Source organism: Heptranchias perlo, chromosome 36 (genome assembly GCF_035084215.1).
Source record: "Heptranchias perlo isolate sHepPer1 chromosome 36, sHepPer1.hap1, whole genome shotgun sequence".
Classification (NCBI taxonomy): Eukaryota; Metazoa; Chordata; class Chondrichthyes; order Hexanchiformes; family Hexanchidae; genus Heptranchias; species Heptranchias perlo.
Genome location: NC_090360.1, coordinates 6458433 through 6481770, shown reverse-complemented (window position 1 = coordinate 6481770; position 23338 = coordinate 6458433). Strand labels below are relative to the sequence as shown.

At 41.6% G+C, this 23338-nt stretch overlaps 1 protein-coding gene across 1 annotated transcript in view; it reads right to left on the bottom strand.

The window, feature by feature from the left end:
• The window catches only part of si:dkey-192p21.6 (uncharacterized protein LOC565246 homolog), a 67564-nt gene that overhangs the window by 9336 nt on the left and 34890 nt on the right, over positions 1 to 23338 (bottom strand). The window contains exon 9 of the mRNA XM_067972329.1: positions 9487 to 9564. Coding sequence (XP_067828430.1) covers positions 9487 to 9564 — 78 coding nt within the window. The remainder of the gene's footprint in view (positions 1 to 9486; positions 9565 to 23338) is intronic.

Genomic DNA, 23338 nt, shown 5'->3' with positions numbered 1-23338 from the left:
TGCTGAAAGAAGACAACCGAGAGGGGATCTCAGTGAGGTACAAAGGTAAATCTAGAACACTAATTCAAATTATATCTTGTCAGAAGGGCAAAGGGTCACAAGTTAAATTAGTAAAATCATGTTTTAGGACAGATGTACTTCTTCATACAAAGAGTTATCAACACATGTAATGGACTTGTGGAATGGACTCCGTGTGGGATAGTTCAGGAATAAGCCTGGAATCCTTTAAGGAACACCGACGGTGATGGGAAAACTTCGGGATCTTTCTGGATGGATGAGCCAAGAAGGGCGGAAACACTTTCCCCAGCTGTCCCTATCTTGTGATCATCACTACAATAATTGAAGGATTGACACTACAACTGGTGCAGTTATGCTGCGCACTGACGCTACAGTTGTAGTGTAAATACAGTTTGAATCTGGAGTCAGGGCCAACCTGACACCAAAGCACAGTGGAGTGAGACTCTCTGGAGGAGGGAGTCTCACTCTGCATCACGGTGGACTGATTAACACCACACGGCACCCAAAATCCATGGAGCTCGCCCACGGTGCAAGTGTCCATCCACAGCTGCTGCTGACCCTGTCAAAGTTCATGGGCCAAGAGGGCGGGGCCAGAGGAAGTGGGCCTTTGGTACCTGTGATGGGAGGCGTACATTTGAGGTTCCCAGCAGAAGAGGCAACATATAACAGCATAAGTGGCCATAAAATTTGATCCCCTCTTCAGGGGTCTGGGGCTCAACCCTAGCTCGGACACAGTGATGGGCCACACTTCCACCAGAGGTCAATGTGATGTACTTTGTGCCTCCACCCAAGCTATGTCGGAACCTGACTGAGTGCCAGGGTGTTGTAACCCTGCATATCCTGGACCAAGTTCGTGGCCATTCCAGCAGACTCTCCCCAGACCCATGGCCAGGATCTGTTGGAACGGCTGATGATTTTCGTGATCCACAATTTTAGTGGTGGTACTCTCTGGTGGAAGTAAAAGATCCCGTGGCACTATTTCAATGAAGAGCAGGGGAGTTCTCCCCGGTGCCCTGGCCAACATTTATTCCTCAACCAACGTCACCAATACAGATTATCAGATCATTATCACATTGCTGTTTGTGGGACCTTGCTGCGCGCAAATTGGCTGCCGCGTTTCCTATATTACAACAGGGACTACACTTCAAAATATTTAATTGGCTGTAAATGTTTTGGGATGTCCTAAGGTCGTAAAAGGCGCTATATAAATGCAAGTCTTTTCTTTTAAACTTGTAATGCAAGGTAGCCTCAGAGACTGTATCTGGTTTCTATATGGGGAGTGATATGCATTCACACACCTTTAGCAAAATGTTTTTTTTTCGAACAGATTTGCGGGTGACCATTATGGGTTACCTGCAGGCAGGGCTGCTGCTTTTCAATCCTGATTTTCTTGATTTTTTTTTCCTTTACCTTCCAAAATGTGACCAACTCCAATGTTAAAATTACTTTTGCAGTTCAGTGAGGCAGACACTGGGCTGGAAAATGTGAACCTGTCTAGTGAGATGCAGACTCTCACATTGGGATCGTGGTTTGTTTCTTATTGTAGAAGTTTTAAATCTTCATTCACACCAGTTTAAAAAAAACCTTCCGGTTCAAGGTCAGGCCATTAGCAAATGAGGCAATGATAGTGTCAGGGCAGAGAGGCATTTTTACAATGTGAATGACATTGTTTCATTGGGTGTTTACAGACAGATAAAGCTCTCCCAACAACATCAAAGGGGTGACAATCCCCCTGCTGAAAATTGATCTTCATTGATATTGATCTTTAAGTAACCACTCTACCTATAAGCAAGTTATATTGAACCAGCCACATTCTTATAGACAGTCTACAAACTAATTTAATGAAATGAACAGCCACATCCTTTCATTGTACACACATGCACTGGGATCTTACAAGAATTAAACATTATAGGAGAAGATTTCCGTATTAATGTTCCCGGCAATCACCTCCAATTCTGGCCTTTTGCACATCCCCGATTTTCTTTGTTCCACCATTGGTGCCTTCAGCTGCCTAGGCCCTAAGCTCCGGAATTCCCTCCCTAAACTTCTCCAACTCTCTACCTCTCTCTCCTCCTTTAAGATACTCCTTAAAACTTATCTCTTTGACAAGCTCCTGTCCTAATATCTCCTGATGTGGCTCGGTGTCAAATTTTGTTTGATAATCACTGCTGTGAAGCGCCTTGGGATGTTTTACTACGTTAAAGGCATTATATAAACGCAAGTTGTTGTTGTTGTAGATCTCACAAAGCGCCTCCTCAGCCCCTGATTTTCAACCAGTTATAATTTAGTGCCCAATTTCTCAATGTACGAGCCAATGGCACACCAGATCTCCCCTCATGTGTACAGCAGGCCAATGTCTCCTCTTGATCAAGTGGGTTCCAGCTCTGCGCCAGCATTTGAGCAGATAACCAAGGGCGGCACTCCAGTGTAACACTGCTGCACTGTCAGGGGTGCCACCTCTCAGGTGGGGCATTGAACCGAGGTCCCGTCTGCCAATTCCAGTGCCTATTAAAGATACCGTGGCAATATTCGGAAAAAGCTCAGGGAGTTCTTCCCCGGTGTCCCGGTCAACATTCCTGCTTCAACCAAGGTCAACAAGAACAGATCACTTGTTACTCGTCTGATTAATTTTTCTGTTGGATCTTGCTGTGTGTAAAATGGCCGCAGTCGTTCAGGGTAACCCACTGTATGTAAAGCGCTTTGGTGACATTTCTGAGAGATGTGATAAAGTGAATGTTACCAACCGAACCAAGCTGATATAGAAATAACGCAACCATCAGTAAAATTACATCGTGACTGTTTTTAAAAATGAACACTGATTAATAAGGAAGTCACGTTCAAACCTAATAATTAACATACAAGTGGTGTCAATGACCTTGCCTAATTGGTTATGACTAATCAATCATGGATTTCTCATCTTTTTTTTAAAAAATCACATCAGCTGGTTAAAGTGCCATCTGTCAACTTTTCATTTGTGTAGCCTGCTCCCGTCACTCGGGCGATGCCATATAACAGAATTAGGTTTGATCCTTTCCCTGTGCTGACAGTTTGCATTAGTGACAAAGCATCCCAGCTGGTGACATGAGGCAATAATGAGACGTCAGGCCATATTTCACTGGGCCGAGGATTTGAAAGCGGGTGTTGATGGATTAGCATAAACCATTCTGTAATGAAACCTTCAGTCAAACAATTATTTGTTTGAATTATTTGCTGATAGACCCACAGTTTTAATTCATGTGAAGACTCCCTTTATATCACATTTTAGCAAATCTCTCAGAAATATCTTAAAGCACTTCACCTACAAAAGTGCAGTGACTCATTACCAGGCAATTGTGACAGCCATTTTGCAAATAGCAAAATTCCACAAACAGCAACAAGACAAATGACCAGTTTTTGTGGTAGTAACTGAGGGAGGAAGGTTGGTGAGGAAATCAGGAGAGTTCTTCTTCAAATAGTGCCATGGGATCTTTAACATCCATATGAACCAACAGACAGGGACTCTGTTTAATCTTTCATCCATAGGATGGCATCTGCACCAATTCAGTGTTCCCTCAGCACTACACTGGAATACCAGCCTTGATTATATGTTCAAATTCTGGAGTGGGGTTTGAACCCACAACCTCTGACCTTAGGCGAGAGTTCTAAAAACAGAGCCCAGCTGACACACATTAATGGAAGTCCCAGCAACTTTTCCTTAGAAGTGCAAACGGAAGTTAAAAATTGTCGTTATTTCCACTAGCTAGTGAAATCACTACTAATCAAGAAAAATGCAATCATGAAGAGATGCATCACGGGCTGCAACAAAAAACTCCTCAGTGAAGAAATCTGGTAAGTTTGCTAGATCTTAGTGAAAGATTGGACAGTGTGTGGGGAAGGTAGGAGGAATTCAATATTGTGCGAAATAAGAAAACTATTTAATTTGGACAATGAGCACAGGACTTGAGGAAAAAAGTTCAAAATTCGCAAGCCTCAAGCAAAGGTTAGAGACTGGAAAAAACAAGAGTGTGGACGTGTGGAGTAAATAGTTGATTCAGGATCATTTGACAGAGTCACAAGGGGGCTGGATCGATACCTATTGAGAAAGGGATATTATCAGAGATATTAACAGTGCTGCCTGACTTTTTTTTCTGAGCAGGTAAGGAAAGAAACACAAGAGTAAATGTCCCACTGAGGCAAGAATTACGGGCAGGCAGTGTGCAGTTTCCAGATATCCATTCCCAGTAACACCTTTCCACACTTCGAGTGCCAAAGTGGAAAACCTACCCCTTAGGGTTCTTTAAAATAAGGGATCAATGGGTGGTGCAGGGAGCAGGGGGCGGGGAGGGTGATTTTCCCCAATATTCTGTGGTGTGTGAGGTTCACTGCCACCTTGCACTTGTATAGTTTAAGCCTTGGTATTCTTATTCGTTCCGGTCTGAGCTGTGACTGTTCAGTGCTTTCACTGGATGCAGTATCCATTCTGGCTCCTATTTAATGAGCTACGTTCAATTTGGTGACTGCAGAACCACCAAAGCGCAAAACAAAAGTGGCAAAATGTATTAAAATTTTGTTTGTTCTCTCACATGGCTCACCACACACAGCACAAATGTGTGCTGACACGGCGGTAACTGGGGCTCCTCGGGCACTTCACATATCAGCCTAACATAAACTGATAGCATCAACAGCTGCTCTATGTGAAATGGGTTGGAGTAGATCAGTAAATTCTCTGGACAAGCTGCACTTAAGAAGGGTTTAATGTTCCAGGAAAAAGGACTTAGTCAATTTGAAACGTGCTGCAGAATTCTGTCTTGCGGCTAACTTCTGAGAACACACCTCTCACTTAGACGAGGGAGCTTTTATTTGGCAGCCTGAAATGGTAAAATGTTCCATTTCCTGGGGCTTTACTTTGTTGAGAAGAAAAAAAAACATAAAATTTGACTGATATGGGACAATGACTTCTGTTAGTTTCTGTTCACCCAATTTACCCAAACTTATTAGAAACTAATGAAAAGTTGATAGGCATTTTGCCTAACATGATATGAAGAACAGACAATATCTAACAGAGGAACTTCTACTTTAATAGAGTGCCACTGAAGTCCTCTGCCATTAATGGTGCACCAAATATAAACAAAACAACCTGGACTCTGTGAACCTAATAAGATCAAGGAATCATCTTTTCTTGGGATCCTACAGACTGCTGTTGGAGTCCCGGCTTCCTCTATCCAACTTCTAAACATGTGCATCTGAGGGTAACAAATTGCAACATGACACAATGATTCTTAAGCAAGGCCCGAACTTAGCCTAGGATGCAGCTACACGAGTAGGTCAACAATCCATCCGTGTGCAGCTCCAGAATTGCTGATTTGTGCAAAGTTTACAAAATGGACTCCCAACAGATCTGGAGGTAAATCAGGGAGAGCAGTGCATGGAGGTTGAAGGTCTCCATTTGAGCACCAATTTCCATCTGTAATATGAAAATTCCTGTAACTAACCAGCATTCTAAAGAATGCAAACTGAGGAATCTACACACAATCAGGTGACACAAGTATGGATCACAAGAGATTCACTGAGAGTTTTAAAATATCATGTTCAACATAACTACATTTCTTATTTATCCTTTGGTTCCATCACCAAGACCATTCCTTTCCACCTTCGTAATATCTCCTGCTTCCATCCCTACCTCACTTCCATTGCTGTTCAGCCCTCATCCACATCTTGGTCACCTCCTACATTCTCCTCACTGGCTTCCTGAGCTCCACCCTTACTCAATCTCCGACTTATCCAGAACTCCATCACCCACATCCTAACCTATACTAAATCCCACTCACCAATGACTCCTGCCCTCCCAGATTTCCACTGGCTTCCTGTACACCAGTGCAAGGTCTTCAAAGTCTTCATTCTCATTTACAAATCCCTCGCATGATCTCACTGCACTCTATTTCTACACCCTCGTCTTGCCTATGGCACAGTTTGCAACCTCTACTCTTTCGATTCAAGTGAACTATGCACCCCCCCACCACACACACTTCATCAGTGGCAGGGCCTTCAACCATCACATCCTTGCACTCTGGAATTCTCTCCCTAAACCCCTCTGCCTTGCTACATCTTACCCTCCTTCAAAAACTTCAAAACCCATCTCTTTAACCGTGCCTTCAATCAACTCCCTTAATTCTCTCTGCTCAGTGTTGATTCCTCGAAAAGCCTTTGGAACACTGTGCTGCGTACAAGAGACTATATAAATACAAGTTATTGTTGCTGTTGTCATGAGCATTAGGTTTCATTATGAAACGGTGTTTTAAAACATTTGAAAGCATTGGGGGTGAAATTGAACATGAGCAGGAACACAAACCGCCCTGGTATACCCCCCGCCCAAATATTCTGCTCCGCTGACTTCAATAGAATGGAATATCAGGTGTGTGGTATAATGGTCGGCCAATGCAGTTCCGCCTGTTTCGCCTTCCTGCCCACATCCAATTTCACCCCGATTAACTTTTTGTCAATGTGATATGATGCATAGTGACAATGTTATGTCATGAAAGACTGGCAATGTAAAGGCAATGCTTGTTACTTTAGGAATAATAATTAAAGATCAGATTGGCAACACAACTTAGCATCTCCACCAATTGGTCAAATTGCAAATGAAAACTGTGCCTCAATATTGTATCTCATGAGGTGCACAATATAAACTACTGTACATATTGTAAGATATTTTAAGTCAATGCTGGAGTATGGTCTTTTCTGTTTAAATTCAACCGATACTATAAGGGAACCGGGTGGCACAGTTTGCTAGGACGTAGGCTTAGCATCTGTGTTTAAATCTACCTCCAGACTGAGGGATGAAAGGTCTCCTCACTTCAATAATTAACTGGATGGCGCAACGTTGTTGGAAAACTGTCCATTCACCTCCGGAACCTGGATTTGAAAATGATCAGCAGGAGAGACGGCGTCTCAGTGAATTTATTGTCCCCTTGTGGCTTTAGTAATCTAGTGGACAAAAAGTAATGAATTCTTTCCTTGTGTGCCATCGGATGTACACTTCTTTGTAAGTACCACTGAGACAGCACAATTTTCAATGAATCTCAGATGGATTCAAAGCACAAGTTAAAACGTCCTGTGTAGAGATAGGAAGTGCTCCAGGGTCAGGTTATAAATCATTACATCATCGCTTTCAGAAAATTGGCATCATCAATTTAAAGCAACGATTCTCAACCACCCATTACCTTTTGGATCATGGAAGCTGTCAAAAAATTTGCCCCTGCTTATGAATCGGAAGGGGATAAATAGAGAAAGGTTGATTCTTTTTTTTAAATACATCGTTGTCCATGATTGTCCTAAAGCTTTTTGTGATGTGAACCTCATACGGTTTGATGGGCCGCACAGTGGTGTACAATGGATGGAGCATTAAACACCTCTGAAATAGAGCGACAGAAGACTCCAGATTGTCAGAGAGCATGGCAGAGATTTTTATTTAGCAGCCGATAGAGAATCAGGAGCTTTAATACCACTAGTGTAGGCCGTAAATTTGCTTCTGTACGTTTCTTCATAATCCAAGTTGACTCCAGTGTGGTGTTGAAAGAGCGCTGCATTGTCAGAATTGCTGTCCTTTGCATGAAATGTCGAACCAAGGCCCTCACTCCGTGTTTTCGTAGTTCCGGTTGATATTAACGAGCCTATGGTACTATTCAAAAAAGAGCAGGGAGTTCTCCCCGTGTTCTGGTCAGCATTCCTATCTAACTGGTCATTTTCTCACTGTTGTTTGTGTGATCTTGCTGTGCACAAAATGGCTGTCGTGTTTGCCTAACATCAGTCACTGCATTTCACAGTAATTAATTGTTTGAGATGTTTCTCACAGATGTGAAAAGTGTAATATAAAGGCAAATCTTTCTTACTAATTTAAACATAATAATGTCCATCCCTTTAACAGGCATTTTGGCAAAACCAGGCTTGTAGCACCTTTTCACAAATAAATATGTTTTGGGTTAGTTTGATTTTTGTCTCCACTGTTCCTGTACGTTACCATTTCTTCCTTTGTACTTTCCTTGTTTTCTCCTAAATATAAAAACACACCAGAAAAAATATCGACAAAGTAACAATAAAAGACTTACCTTAAATGGTCCCTTATTACATCTCTCAAAAAGTCTCAAAGTATTTCACATACAATGAATTACTTTGAAGTGCAATGACTGTTGTTATTTAGGCAAACATAGCAACCACAGCGAGATCCCACAAATAACAATGAGATGAACGAAAAGCTAATGTTTTGGTGGTGCTGGATAAGGGAGGAATGTTGATCAGGACGCCCTGATCCTCTTCCATTAGTGCGATGGGATCTTTAACCACTAGAACAGGCAGATGGAGCCTCAGTTTAACATCTCATCCACAGGATGCCACCACTGACAATGCAGCACTCCCTCAGTACTGCACTGGAATGTCAACCTAGATTACTGATATTTTCCTAGATAGTAAAGAAAATAATCTAAATGTGTCCTACATGCTTTCCAATGTAAAAACTTGCATTTACATCCACCTGAGAGAGCAGACAAGGCCTCAGTTTAACGTCTCATCCGCACCTCCAAAGTGCGGCACTCCCACAGCACTACACTGAAGTGTCAGCCTGGATTATGTGCTCAAGTCTTTGAAGTGGGGCTTGAACCAACAACCTTCTAACTTAGAGGTGAGAGTGCTCCTAATGAGCCACAGCTGACACTATGTAGCTGAAGGCACAGCTGTTAGTAGTTGGGCAAAGGAAGGGGAGAATGCCCAAAAGTCAGAAGAACGAAGAGTTTAAGGGAGAGGAGGTTAGCGATAGGAAGGGGCAAAGCCAAGGCGGGATTTAACGCAAGGATGAGAATTTTAAATTTGAGATGTTGGGACATTGGGAGCCAATCCATTTCTATCAGCTTTCTTTTTGGGTCTTTTATTTATTTCCATGCTCTTTTTTTACTTTCTCTCTGTTTCTCTCCATCCCCGAGTATTTTCTTTCTTACCTTTTATGTTTCCCTCTGCACCTATTGTTGTTCTCCATAAATAAGCTGCTGAGCATTTCAATGTTGAGAACCAGGTAGAGCAATTCATGCTTACAGGTCACTCTCTGTGCCTCAAAATAGCCAGCGAGCAAAACAAATAGTTTAAATATCTCGGAGACCCCGTGTTGATTCTGCCTTCAGTTTTCCGTTCCTCTTAAATTTAGTTAGTTGCCAAAAAAGTAAGCTGATCTTTGTTGTTGAGCTCACGCTATACAATACGAGTAACGCTATAGTTAACATGTTCACATTAAAGTCCTTTATCTGACATTTTAACAAATGCATTAACTCATTTATTTAAAATGGATTGAAGTTTGTAAAAATTGCAGTAGACTCTGCTCTCTTCAGCAGTACCAACAACTTGATGTCACTGGGCTCTGTGGTCTCCCTTTGAAAATCACTTCTGAAACCAAACAGAACTCAATGGCACGAGCTCATTGTTGTGGGTGCGGCTAATTTGACTCACCAATAAAACAGCCCAGATGAGAAACCGCTTTAGGATGCTGATGTTGCTAGGGCGATATACAAGAACAATCTTTCCAGCCTATGAAGAGATTAGAAAAAACAAATTAACGATTATATCTAGCGGAAGAGCTGGGGAGTTGGGGGGAGGGAGATCCTGAATATTATGACTGTCATTTGATCTCTGAAACTTAGACTTCAATACAACCTGAACAGAGGGGATGAAACTTTCCTTTCTCAGAGAAACACTGTGATATCATCTTTAGCACCAACATTCAGTCCAATTGGAGGAAATGAAAGCTTCTCCTCCGATGGGTGACTAGGAGGTGCAGTATGTTTAAAAATTCTCCTTTCACTACTCAGACTTTGGTCCGAATCCAGCGGACCAAAGTCTGAGTAGTGGAAGGAGAAGAGTGGATGGTGCTCCTTCTGTCCGATGACTATTAAGTGTCCAAAGTGAAATCAATTTGGCTATTTCAAACTCCCAGTACACAGTTCGTGGGCACAAATCCTTGCAATCACTTATAATTTAGCTGTAGTTTATCAAACTCATTTCAGAGGGAGGGAGTGTTGTCTGAGCCACAAAGTGAGAATTATTCAATTTCAGGTGAAGGTTTCATATCTATGTATATATATCTTTATTTATATTTACAGTCAGACCCAATGTGTAAATAATTCCCATATTATGATTGCCTTTTTGATGAACAGACCCTACAAGATACACCGGTTTATGAATCACCCCCAAGGCTACCGGTTTTCGATTTTCATGGAAAAATGGATAGAACATGGATTGCATCCCAAGAACACCAGCAATAATCTCGGAATCCCATAAAAAATGGAATTTGACTTAGTCGGTCACTGTAAACCACTGACACCCTTATATTGAGAGGTCATAAAAATATGAATGATGCTTTACACTTGGGTCAGCAATAAAACATTTTGCTCATGAGCAAGCAGCAGATTTTAAATATCATAGCCACAGAAACAATAAGCGAGGAAGTTTGTGGAGTGAGTAAAGACCATCAGGGAGAGAGTGGTAAAATATAATCTTTATCTATAGCATCTTGGCCTTCAATGGCATTTGTATAAACCACATAGATACAGGGAATAGATTTTAATGATTTATTTATGGGACACTGGATACCTGTGATTGATTTCCAGCATACAATACAACCTGAACAAAAACTAGCAAAAGCTGACTAACGTAGAACCATAGAAAGATACAGCACAGAAGGGGGCCATTCGACCCATTGTGTCTGCGCCGGCTTGAAGAACAACCAGGTGCCCATTTTAATCCCACCTTCCAGCACCCGGTCCGTAGCCCTGCAGCTTACAACACTTCAGGTGCAGGTCCAGGTCCAGATACTTTTTGAAGAGTTGAGGGTCTCTGCCTCTACCACCAATTCGGGCAGTGAATTCCATACACCCACCACCCTCTGGGTAAAAAAGTTTTTCCTCATGTCCCCTCTAATCCTTCCGCCAATCATCTTAAATCTATGTCCTCTAGTTCCTGAACTCTCCGCTAGGGGAAACAGGAACTTTCTGTCTACTTTATCTGGGCCCCTCATAATTTTGTACACCTCAATCAAGTCTCCCCTCAGCCTCCTCTGCTCCAGGGAAAACGACCCCAGACTATCCAATCTCTCCTCGTAGCTGCAATTTTCAAGCCCTGGCAACATTCTTGTAAATCTTCTCTGCACTCTCTCCAGAGCAATTACGTCCTTCCTGTAATATGGTGACCAGAACTGTGCACAATACTCCAGCTGTGGCCTTACCAGCATTTTATACAGTTCCACCATTACATCCCTGCTTTTGTATTCTATTCCTCGGCTAATAACGGAGAGCATTCCGTATGCCTTCTTCACAACCTTATCTACCTGTACTGCCACCGTCAGGGACCTGTGCACATGCACTCCAAGGTCTCTCACTTCCTCTACCCCTCTCAATATATTCCCGTTTACTGCGTATTCCTTTTACTGTTTGCCCTCCCTAAGTGCATTACCTCACACTTCTCTGGATTGAACTCCATTTGTCACTTTTCCGCCCACTCCACCAGCCCACTGATATCTTCTTGGAGTCTACAGCTAGCCTCTTCATTATCAACTACACGGCGAATTTTTGCGTCGTCTGCAAATTAGCCAATCATGCTCCCTACATTCAAGTCCAAATCATTAATATATACCACAAACAGCAAGGGATAACTCAAAACAGTTCTGAATATAGGCCTATGACATGTGGAAATAAGTAGCTGCACTGAAAGTGCAGTGGGTAATAAGCTTGTCGTAACTTAATCTGCCAATTTATCCAATATTCAATCACTGATGCAAGTGCGTAGATTTATTATCTGGGTACGGTGGAGGTAACTCATCATCCACTGGAGCTATTTAAATCTAATTATATCATATAAATCTGGCAAATACCCTTCAGATAACGTAGGTAATACTTCAGCACTGACTCCTCATTATTCAGTTTAATGCAGTACGTCATGGAAACACCATTACCTCCAAATCACACTCCATCCTGACTTGGACATATTGCCATTCCTTCATCGTCACTGGGTCAATATCATGGAATTCCCTACCCAACACCATAGTGGCAGCGCCATCACCACAAGGACAGCAGTGGTTTAAGAAGGTCCACCACCACTATCTCAGTAAAACTAGGGATGGGCAACAAATGTGACTTTGCCAGCATCGCCAACATCCAGAGACGTATGTGGGACCCTGATGGAATTTTAACCTGCAGGGCATCTGTCATGGCGCCCCGCCAGGAAGCCAGCAAGACGAGGTAAGTCAAAAAAGCTTTCTTTAGTGGGGCCCGGAGGAGCAGGAAAGTCTGAGCCTCTGCTGCCCCAGGCTCCCCCTCCCCAGCCGCAAGACCCCCAGAACACCTCCACCAACCCCCCACCCCGGATTTACCTAGCTGCCGACAGCCTTCTTCTTCCGGGCCGCCTGATCCGAGTCCTTCCCGGCTGGCCAGCTGCCACTTTCCTCTGTAAAAAGCCGAGCAGCTGACCTGCAAGAATCGAATGAGGCTCGGCAGTTAAAATCTGCCAGGCCTCAACTCGCACTCCTGTGTGGGATTGCCGGCTTCCCACTGGGAGTTATAACCGCCCATAGAGTGATGAGCCACCTCTGCAGAAGGGATGTTGGCAACTTCATTAATCTAACATCTAAATGGAGACCAGTGAACATTGGCTCCCAAACGCTGACTATCCACATAACATTCTAGTCTGGAGTGACTACCAAGTTGCAGTTTAAGGGGTATTGTTGGTTCTTGTAGAATATTGTGCTGAGAAAATGGGAGCAATTACAAGGCAGCAATCTACCCAGTGGATTAGGCAATGACATAAACCAGAAGAGCTAACGTGCAACTGGTTTATAATCTTTGATTATTAATCATTAATTTGATTTATTAATAATTTGATTATTAATAATCGAATCTAAGATTCGATTATTGCCCTTAAGATCACCTTGCTCCTTTAAAATGAAGCTCAGTTATAATTTTCTAGGATGTTTCTTTTTCCAATTCTGGGCTGGGTGCCAACGTACTCCGTGTTATTGGCATGTGCAGATATTCACACTGCAGGATTAATGATAGTGACGTCAATACTACAAGCTTATTGAGAAATAATTAGCAGTTGATTAACAAGAGAATCCATGGCCAGAATATAATGTATTCTGTTAACTGCTTATCCAAGTTTAGTTTAACTCTCCAGTAGATACTGGACTTACCAATGGAGTACTAGGGCTCACTTACTTTCTCTTTTAATAATTTTCTGATCGACAAAGTAAAAGATTTTGGAAAGGGAACGTTGTTCCATTGTTTTATGTCTAGCGCCAGTCTTAAGCACACTCAGATTGGGTCTGAAGCAGAGCATAGAAAGAAAGAGCTGGTATTTATATTGCATCTCACCACTTCCTCAGGGTGTCCCAATGGATTACTTTTCAAGTCATTGTTTTGTAGGAAAACACAGTAGCCAGTTTGCAAACTGCAAGGTCTCAATCAGCAAGTGAATGAATGACTAGATTAGCTATTATTGGTGGTGTTGGTTCAGGTAGGAATGTTGGTCAGGATACCAGGAAAACATCTTGCTCGTCTTCCAATAGTGCCATAGGATCTTTAACATCCTTCTGAACCAGCAGATGAGGCCTCGGTTTCCCAACTCATCTGCAAGATGTCACGATTAATAATGCAACACATCTTTAGTGTCAGCCCTAATTATGTGCTCAAGGTTCTAGTAGGAGTTGAACCCACAGACTTCTGATGTAGACTTGAGAGTTAGTAAAAGTGTCTCTACACTACACCAATAATCAAGAGTATTGATGTTGTGTCTAGTGATACTGTAAACATGTTTGTGAAGACTTTCACTAGTCAGTAATTCAACTGAAATTGTGAACAAGTTCATCAAGAATCTTTTTATGACTTTACTAGAAATACCAAACTTAGGCGATCTTCTCAAATGCATTTGCAATGTTCCTACGAACAGCAACCAGCGTAATTCTTGCCCACAACCTTAGAAGACCATTCATTACTGTATCGTGATGTATTAATTTCCCACACTGGCGACTGAGTGGAATTCTTTTGTTGTCTGCCTTCTGAAGGAATAAAATTGCTAAAACACACACAGCCAAAATCCACAAATAAAATTATTTTATATCTTCACATCTATGTATTAAGGGCTCAAGTATAAGACATCACATCATGTCAGAAGAGAAGGTGACAATAACCAAGATGATGTTGCAAAAGGGAAGCAGAGCACAAAGTCCAAAGACAAGGGATCCAGGATCCAACTGAAGATTGAAAACATCACACGTCTTTCGAATAACAGTCTTCAAGGCTATGTCTGGATTGCACTATACAAGCCAGAGAATCTAGTGAAATAGATATAGCTGCCTATCAACCACAGTGGATCAGTGCTGATCCTTCATCGCTCCACCACACACCACGCGTGAGCATGCAACTAGAAGAAACTGGCTCAATATGTTGTTCCAATGTCAATCAGGTTGTTCCAATGTCAATGAAACTGTGGAATCTGGGCTCACTCAGATGCACAGCAACATGACAATATTGCAACAGTGGCACATGTAATGCACAAACATAGTTCTACATTTGTTACTGGTTGGGACTTCTCTGCACCAATGTTTTTCTTTTGCCATTAACATTCTGTTGGCTTCAAAGTAGTTCATGCCACAGCAGACTATTGCTCATGACTAGTGCTTTATCTTACATAATTTAAAGAAATACATTATTTTGAATATTAGTTGTTAGGGTTAGAAAGTGTTGAAGTGACAGGAAGTACACCTTAAACAAGAAGAAATATAAAAATGATAGGGTACATTTTCCCGGTCCTGCGCCAGGCTGTACTAAATTGCCTGGGCACAGCAAGTACTTGAGGAGTGCATGCCCATAATGAATCAAAAATCGGGTGGGCTCCTATACTGATGTTCTCCTCCTGCCCAATTTTCCTGCATCCATTGCGCTCAGATGATCCAGTAGACCAGACCTAGAAAATCTGCCCACATATGTTTCCCCATAAATTCAATATGATTTGAGATAGAAATTAAAATGTTGGGCACTGTCTATGGCAGTGCAGATTGTACATGGCCCAGCAGTAGGGAAGGATTGGTAGGTTTGAGGCCTTTTCTCAAACCATACTTGACGATCCCCTGTGGCACTGCACATGGGATTCAAGATCGATTGTAGTCTTCAGGTGAAGTGGGAGTAGAGGTCAGGACATAATTATGAATCAGGACATAATTAAAACTGTCCAAACTCATTTCACTTAGGACTTTTACACCCATTAGAATAAATAGATCTTCATTTCATTAGACATCTTAGCTTTAATCAATGAAAACATTTTCAGAGTTCATCGTGCTCTCCCAACCACAGGCAAGAAAAACCACAAGGCCCCCATGTGTTGAGTACCTAAACACTACACAAATTTAAGAGTTCAAAGGTTCAATTATACAAATGATGCCTCACTGTTACTAAACCCCATTGGACAACGACGTTTAAATATCTTCCAAACAGATGAAGTAAGGACAGATGTTGAACACAGGTGGGCTGCTTCAACTTTTAATTATACCTGGAGAAATTCCCACCATAATTGAAGTGGGAACAGACATGATTCTGTTGCACATTCTGTCCTTATTTTCACATGATACTTTGATTTTCTATTATTAAATATAGTGAAAGAGCAAAACTTAGGAAAATTTGGGAAGTAGAGAAGCAGAGTAGGTCGGAGCAGAGGCGTTTCTCTGCAGTATAAGCTGAGGAGCTGGGAGATGCAAAATTGAAGTGCTGCAGCGCCACCATTGGAAGGAGAGTGTACTTACAACATGACAAGTTTACATAGGCTGTTTCCTTGTTAAATGTAGACATAGGAAATTATAATAGGGAAAAGATGATACAAAAACGTGACAATAGAAAGTAAGGGTTTTGCAGACAGGAAGTGCACGCAGATTTAAGATTTTTATTAAAATACTTTATATCTATTCTCGAACTCCAAGGAAGTTACTGACTTTGGAAACGAAATCCTGACTCTGACAGCTGTTCATTAAAGAACAGAATAAAACAGAATAGTCTCGAGGACTTTTTTTGCCAAGAGGAATCTGCCAAGTTCTCCTGATAAAACTGTCCAAACTCATTTCACTTAGGACTTTTACACCCATTAGAATAAATAGATCTTCATTTCATCAGACATCTTAGCTTTAATCAATGAAAACATTTTCAGAGTTCATCGTGCTCTCCCAACCACAAACAAGAAAAACCACAAGGCCCCCATGTGTTGAGTATCTAAACACTACACAAATTTAAGAAAGTCGATCATGGAGTTCAAAGGTTTAATTATTAAAACTATGCCTCACTGTTAATAAACCCCTTTGGGCAAAGACGTTTAAATATCTTCCAAACAGATGACATAAGGACAGATGTTGAACACAGGAGGGCTGCTTCAACTTTTAATTATACCTGGAGAAATTTCCCACCAAGCTATTGTAGGAGGGAGATATAAATAGTCTATGGAGGATCTGAACAAAGATCCAAAACAAGACCAGTTGGATGGACTGAATCACTCACTTTCTCACTCCTACCCATTAATAGTTTATCAATTTGGCTCAGTCCCCAGGACCTCTGCTTCTGGATAGGAGGTTGTGTGTTGAAGCCCCACTCCAGAACCTGAGTGTATAATGTGGGCTGGCACTCTAGTTCAGTATTGATGGAGCACTATATTGCCAGAGGTGCCATGCTTGGCATAAGACATTGCACCATGGCTCTGTCTATCTATTCTGGTGGTTCAGGTGATCATTAAAGACCCCATGGTACCACCTGAAGCAGAGCAGGGCATTCTCTTGGTGTCCAACACTGCTCCCTCAACCAATACCACCTCAAAAACAATTTAATTCATCTCATTGCTGTTTGTGGCATGATGCTGACACAGAATGGCTGCTGTTTTTACCTACATAAAAAGTCAATGCACAAGCTTGTACAGCAGTAAAGGTTGTATAACTGTAGTTATTGTGCTCAGAGTTTTAAATAATTCCAAATCTGTCCCATTAAAAGCAGTCTTCAAAATACATTAAGTTATTGTACTTGGATAAGTGTTCAAGAATTCGGTAATACGCTCAAGCAATGTGCAGAAGTCCCAAAAGATGCTGCATTTCCGGTATTGTACGTAATTATTCCACACCCAGGCTGGGTCAGAGTTCCTCCGATTTAAGTTAGCTGAGGTATAGTACATCCACTGCTGACTGAAAATAAAGTGCTGTCTCTGATCTAAGCAAAGTGCAATAGAAAATGCTCCACACTGACATTCCTCGCACATGTTCTAGCTTAGAGTATTTTAGAATGAGAGTGAAGGGTGGAATGACAGCTCTTGCGATGTGCCCCTGAGTTGAGATTTCGAAGGTTGGAGATGTCTGTGTGTTCCAGTTAGTATTGGTGAAGGTGCAAACAGCACATGGTCACCAGCTGTTGGCAAGGCCAGACCCATTCATCAATCACACAACATTTCACCACCAACTCTCAGAATTTCCAAAGCAAGTCACAACAGCATGAAAAGCATTCATTTCATCCAGCTCCTTTATAACAGGGTGCTGATTGATAAATTTCAGCTTTCTGCAAGGGCAGCCAATTCTAAGTATATTTCCCAGCTAAAGGCTGCAGGACACAGCTGCTCCCCTATTTAAGTCTGTCTGAAGTTCAACCATTGTTGGGGGGGGTGGGGGGGGGCAACTCCAACATCTTTTCAAAACTCTGTAGTGCTTATGATATACTAGAAAATATAATCTCAGATTATGAAATTTCAAAATATTGAAAATCTGTGTTGCATTTCTCATTTGCTTTTTTTTTGGTGGGGGGAGGGGATAAATAGTTGCCAAGGTAGTCTTACTAACAGCATAAATAGTTCAGGAAAAATCTACATTGTGAACAGGCCAAGCAGTTTGTGAACAAACTTCCTTTCTACATGTGAGATAACTGGGTTATTGACAGGGAATCTGTGACAGAGACTCTTTCACTTGTGTAAATTTACTTCTTGAAGTGGTTCTGCTCGATAGTCTGAGATACCTGATGTTGTGGTGACCATCACATTCAGTTTGCAGTTTGGATCCTACCACGCTATGTACATCTACATTTGCACACGTTCAGTTATTTAAAAGTCGTGGGTTTGCCATACATTCGGACGAGATGTTCTGGTGTTTCAAGTGGATGTTGAAGCTCCCATGACATTATCTGAGGAACAGCATGGAGTTCTCCTGGTGTCCTAACTAACACTGCTTCCTCGAACAACACCAGCAAAACACAGATTAACTTCACTGCTGTTTGTGAAGCCTTGCATAACCAACAATGGTCACTGCGTTTCAAAGTAATTAATTATATGTTGCAATATTTTTGAGACACGTAAGGCTCCTATATAGAATCATAGAAGTTTACAACATGGAAACAGGCCCTTCGGCCCAACATGTCCAATTGCAAGTCTTATTTATCTTCATAGTGTGGCTAGTGACAAACTGTTCAACTGTCATTTCAACACCAGAGAGATCTTTTCTCATAATCACTCTCACCCATTCATCATTATCTCTATTACTACATGGTTGAGTATAATCAAACATGGTGAAATCACACTATGTGTTCATGAGTTATTTGCTAAAGTTGCATAGTGCTATTTCATCCCTGGAAGGTTTTGTTTCATTGGCCAGAAAGTTTAATAAATACACTGATGGATGTAATATTCTTTTTTTTAACAAAATGGGAGAATGTCTGTTTTTCTCCATAAATTCTCAGAAAGAATGTGTTGCTTGAGATATGTGGTTGTTGAGGATGCAGTTTTGTTAACAGGTCATTCATTACAGAGAAAGGTGGGCATTCATTATAGGAAGAACTTAATCTCGGACTGAAGGAATAACTATTAAAAAAAGTCAACAAACAAGAGACAGAACAAAGAGAAAGTAAGAAACTGTAATGATTCCAAGTGTTGGATTTGTGTTTAAATCACTCTCCTATATTTATTGTTCCTGTTTTGAAAAACAATACAGTTGTGCCAGTATATAAGTTGCTTGTATCTATTTAGATTCTCCCACCTATTTAGAGGACATCTGAGACAAGTACTTAGGCTGCAGCTTGTACATTGGATTTTAAGATAGGAAGAATGTAATTTGTATAGTGCCTGATTACATCTCAGAAAAATCCAAAAGTCCTTAACATACAATGAATTATTTTGAAGTGTAGTTACTGTTGTGTAGCCAAAGTTGGAAACTGTTTGCCCACAGCAAGGTCCCTCCAACAGCAATGAGGTGAATGACCACTTAACTCTGCTTTGGTGGCATTGGTTGTTGGAGAAATGTTGGCTACGACACAGAGAGAACTCCCTGCTCTCTCTGAATTATGCTGTAGGCCCTTCAACATTCTCCTCTATTGTAAGTGGAGGGCCTTGGTTTTGAAAGATGACTTATCACAGTGCAACACTCCCTCAGTTCTGCACTGAAATGTCAGCATAGATTATATGTTTGCGGGGTTTGAACACACAGCCTTCTGATGCAGGTGAAAATATTACCAAGCTAAGATGAATGGTCACAGTCCAAGGATAAATTCCAAATTCATGTCAAAGAAAAAGATATTCAAAAAAAGTTACATACGGAAAATAAACTAAAAATTCTTAGCTGTCAACATGGGGCAAGCACGAACTAAAAAGTTTGAGCCCGAGCTATGGCAACACAATCTTTTTAAAAAGCTGATGTACTTGGAATTAAAAGCTGCCAACTTTGTACTTTCAATACTCTGTGTTTGATGGATGCAACACAAAGTACACGGCAACGGATACTCTCTGTGGAGCAGAGATTTGCGCACGGGAAATCTGCATGTAACACATGTCACAAATTTCTAAATTTATTAACTGCCGCCTTGAGCTTTCAGACTCTTGGAAAAACTTGTGATTAATCCTTATTCCCACTTGTTTTGCGTCATAAATGTGACCGAGAGCTTCTAAATTAGTAGCTACCAAGTAAGCCCACAACCAATGTAATTGTAACTCCTCTGTATTGTTTTGGGCTCTCAGGTCCCTTAGGAACTTCAGAAATGATGTGGTTGCTGAAGCTTTACCACAAACTGATCGGCCAGTCATATGCATTCTATGAAATCTCCTATTTTCTCCACTTTTTGCTATGTCTAAATTCACTGGAGCACCTCAAAGATAACACTCTAAGATGTTCCTGAGCAATTGGGAATCAACAAGAAATTTTAATTCATCATCCATCTTGATAACAGCTTCAGGCTAACTGTGCATGGAGTTGTCCTGGTTTCATGACCAACATTCTTAAATCAACCAACACCACTACAAACAGATGAATTGGTCATTAACCTCATTTGTGGGATCTTGCTGTGTGCAAAATTGGCTGCAGTGCTTGCCTATGTAACAACAGTGACTACTTTGGGACATCCTGAGGACATGATAAGGTGCTACCGGAATGCAAGTTGTTTCTTTTTTTACTTAGTTCTGCCCATAGAATCGCACAGGCTACAGACTATTGCCAGCATCTCAGAGCTCTGTGGTAAGGCTCACTATAGCAGACTGCTGCTGTGTTGGGTTCTATGGTTTTCATGAGCTGCATTTTTTTGCACTTACTCATTGATGTTAGAGGAACCCTTGCCTTGTCTGACTTCAGGGGCTCCATGCAACACACAGCATTAGTTTGGGCAAGTGCCTCTTTGTTCTACCTGTAGGAGTTCATTGGCTGCAGACTATGGACGAGCATGTCAGTTTGGTGTGGTGGATAGCATTCTCATCTCTAAATTGGATGGTTATGGTTTTGCATCCCACACCAGGACTTGAGCATATAATCTAGACTGACACTTCATTTGGAGGTGCTGTGCTTCTGCTGATAACCAAGGTTCCATCTGCCTGTTCAGATGAATGTTAAAGATCCCATGGCACCATTCAAAGACGAGCAGCAGATTCTCCTGGTATCTTGGCCAACATTCCTCCCTCAATCAATACCCACAACAAAGATGGATTAACTGGTCATTCATCTGATTGCTGTTTGTGGAACATTATTGATACAGAATGGCTATGTTATAAGGTAATTCATTGTGTGAAGCATTTTGAGATGTTTTGAAGTGATAAGATATAAATGCAAGCATTATTATCTCAGTTCTGTTGGCAGCAGCTCACTAGTAGGAGACTTCTAAAAGGCTTGGAGACAGAAGGCTCTCTTGTTTAGAAAGTAAGGTTCAAAGACTAAAGGCTGTTAAAGGTATATGGAAGATGCAGCCTTAAATCTGCTTGTAAGGTTCACTAGCTGTAGCTGTTATAAGGCCTAGAACTCAAGTCTCCCAATTCAAGGCACTGTTAACTGCTTCTAAACTACTTCGCTCCCACAGGTTCATTTTCTTCTTGTGACAGTTGAATGAAAGGCTTTTAGCAAAGACTGAGGAGCTGTCTCTTTAAATCGTGTTTGTGGAATTCTCTCTTGTACATTTCTCTCCGCACTCTGGCTGACATACAGGGAATTCTCAATCAGACCCAGTGACATCAGAAGGCAGCTGGACCCAATTGGGAGTCTTGTGTAGTCAACATAGCTGTTAATGTGAGTAGAGTGGAAATATGAGATATTCCCAGGACCATTTTCCTTAGCCTTGTTCACACAGCTGTGTAGACTTCAAGGTGACTATAACTAAGCTTTGTCAATTTAATAAATGAAGTGTCTATGGTCAACAGCCAATTATTTCTCAAAAGCAAAATATTTCTAATTTACCAATTTAATGACTAAACTTTCCATCCAACTTCTAAAGTGCACACAGTTCTTGCATACAGGGAACGAAAATATTTCTTTGGCAGGAATTATTTTTGACTCCTGTCAAAAAAAACAATTGTACAACGTATATCAGAAAACCCACAACAAAAAACTTAAAACGTAAATGGCATCGTGCTCCTTCAAACAGCCAAACTAGTTGACAGAACTAGCCACCAAATTCCAATAGCAGAATTAGTCTGGCCATTCTGAGGGGCTGTGTGCAATTTCCATCCTGAAATGACATCCATTTTAGATTGATGTGTTTCAAACACTTGCAGACTTCGAAATCACACTATCACATATTGTGTGAATTCCCTGCTGCTTTAATGAAGACGCCAACCATTTATAATGGACTAACTAATGAATTTTATTTACTGTTTATGGGACATTACTGGGACAGTCTACATAACTATAGTCACTGCATTCCATAATATAACTGTGTGCAGCACTTTGATGTGATAAGGCTCTATATAAAGGCAAATGCATGTCTGTTACTAATGGCACACAGCCCAAGTTCAACCTATTTGCATTGCAGGCTTCTTGATTTTTGGAAGGTTTTGGAGTTTCATTTTTAATTCTCTCCTAATCTTTGTTTCAGAGTTTTTCACTACCATCCCACAATGCACATCTCTGATCTCAGCACAGCAACTGACGGGGCTATGGTAAAAATAGTTTAGTTATCAGAGTGTCACAACAGAAGGATCAATAATTTTTCACTAATAGCACAAACCACTTCAGCGTTTAAAAATACAATTTAAACAAGTATTTTGTAAATGTCTATAAAGGAAAGACTTGCATTTATATAGAAACATATCACATTTCTCAGACATCTCAAAGCTCTTTCCATATAGTGAATTACTTTGAAGTGGCTGCTCTTATGTTGACAAATGCAGCAGCCATTTTGCACATCGTAGGATCCCACACAAAGCAATGAAATGAGTGACCAATTATTATGCTTTAGCTGGTGTTGTTTGAGGAGGAATCTTGTTCAGGACAGCTGAATAACTCTCTGCTTTTCTTCAATTGGTGCCATGGGATCTTTAACATCTACTTGAACCACAAGAACAGACAGACAAGGGGCTCAATATTAAGAGGGAGGCGGGTTGGCAGCAGGGGGTCGACTGGGCGCATGGGTGCATGGGTAACGCGCCCAGTGAATTTGGGGTGCTCCGCACGCGATCGCAGCCTAATTGAAGGCACTTACCTTGGCTTCCGGGTTTCCCATTCTAGACCTGGGCAGCGGGTGCACTGCGCACCCGCATCACAGGCTGTCAGCAGGAGGAGCCCTATTTAAAGGGGCAGTCCTCCAATGCTCCTCCTGCAGCAAAGAACCAATTTAGGATCATGGAGCAGGCCAGAGGCAAGTCTGCTCCAAGGTTCTCTGACTCCTCACTCCAGGTGCTGCTTGATGGGGTGAGGATGAGGAGGGAAATTTTTTTTCCCATTGGATGGGAGGAAGTGTCCTCCCTCCACTAGCAAGAAGGCCTGGCTGGAGGTGGCCGAGGAGGTCACCAGCAGCGGCAATGTGTCCAGAACCTGGGTGCAGTGCAGGAAGAGATTTAATTA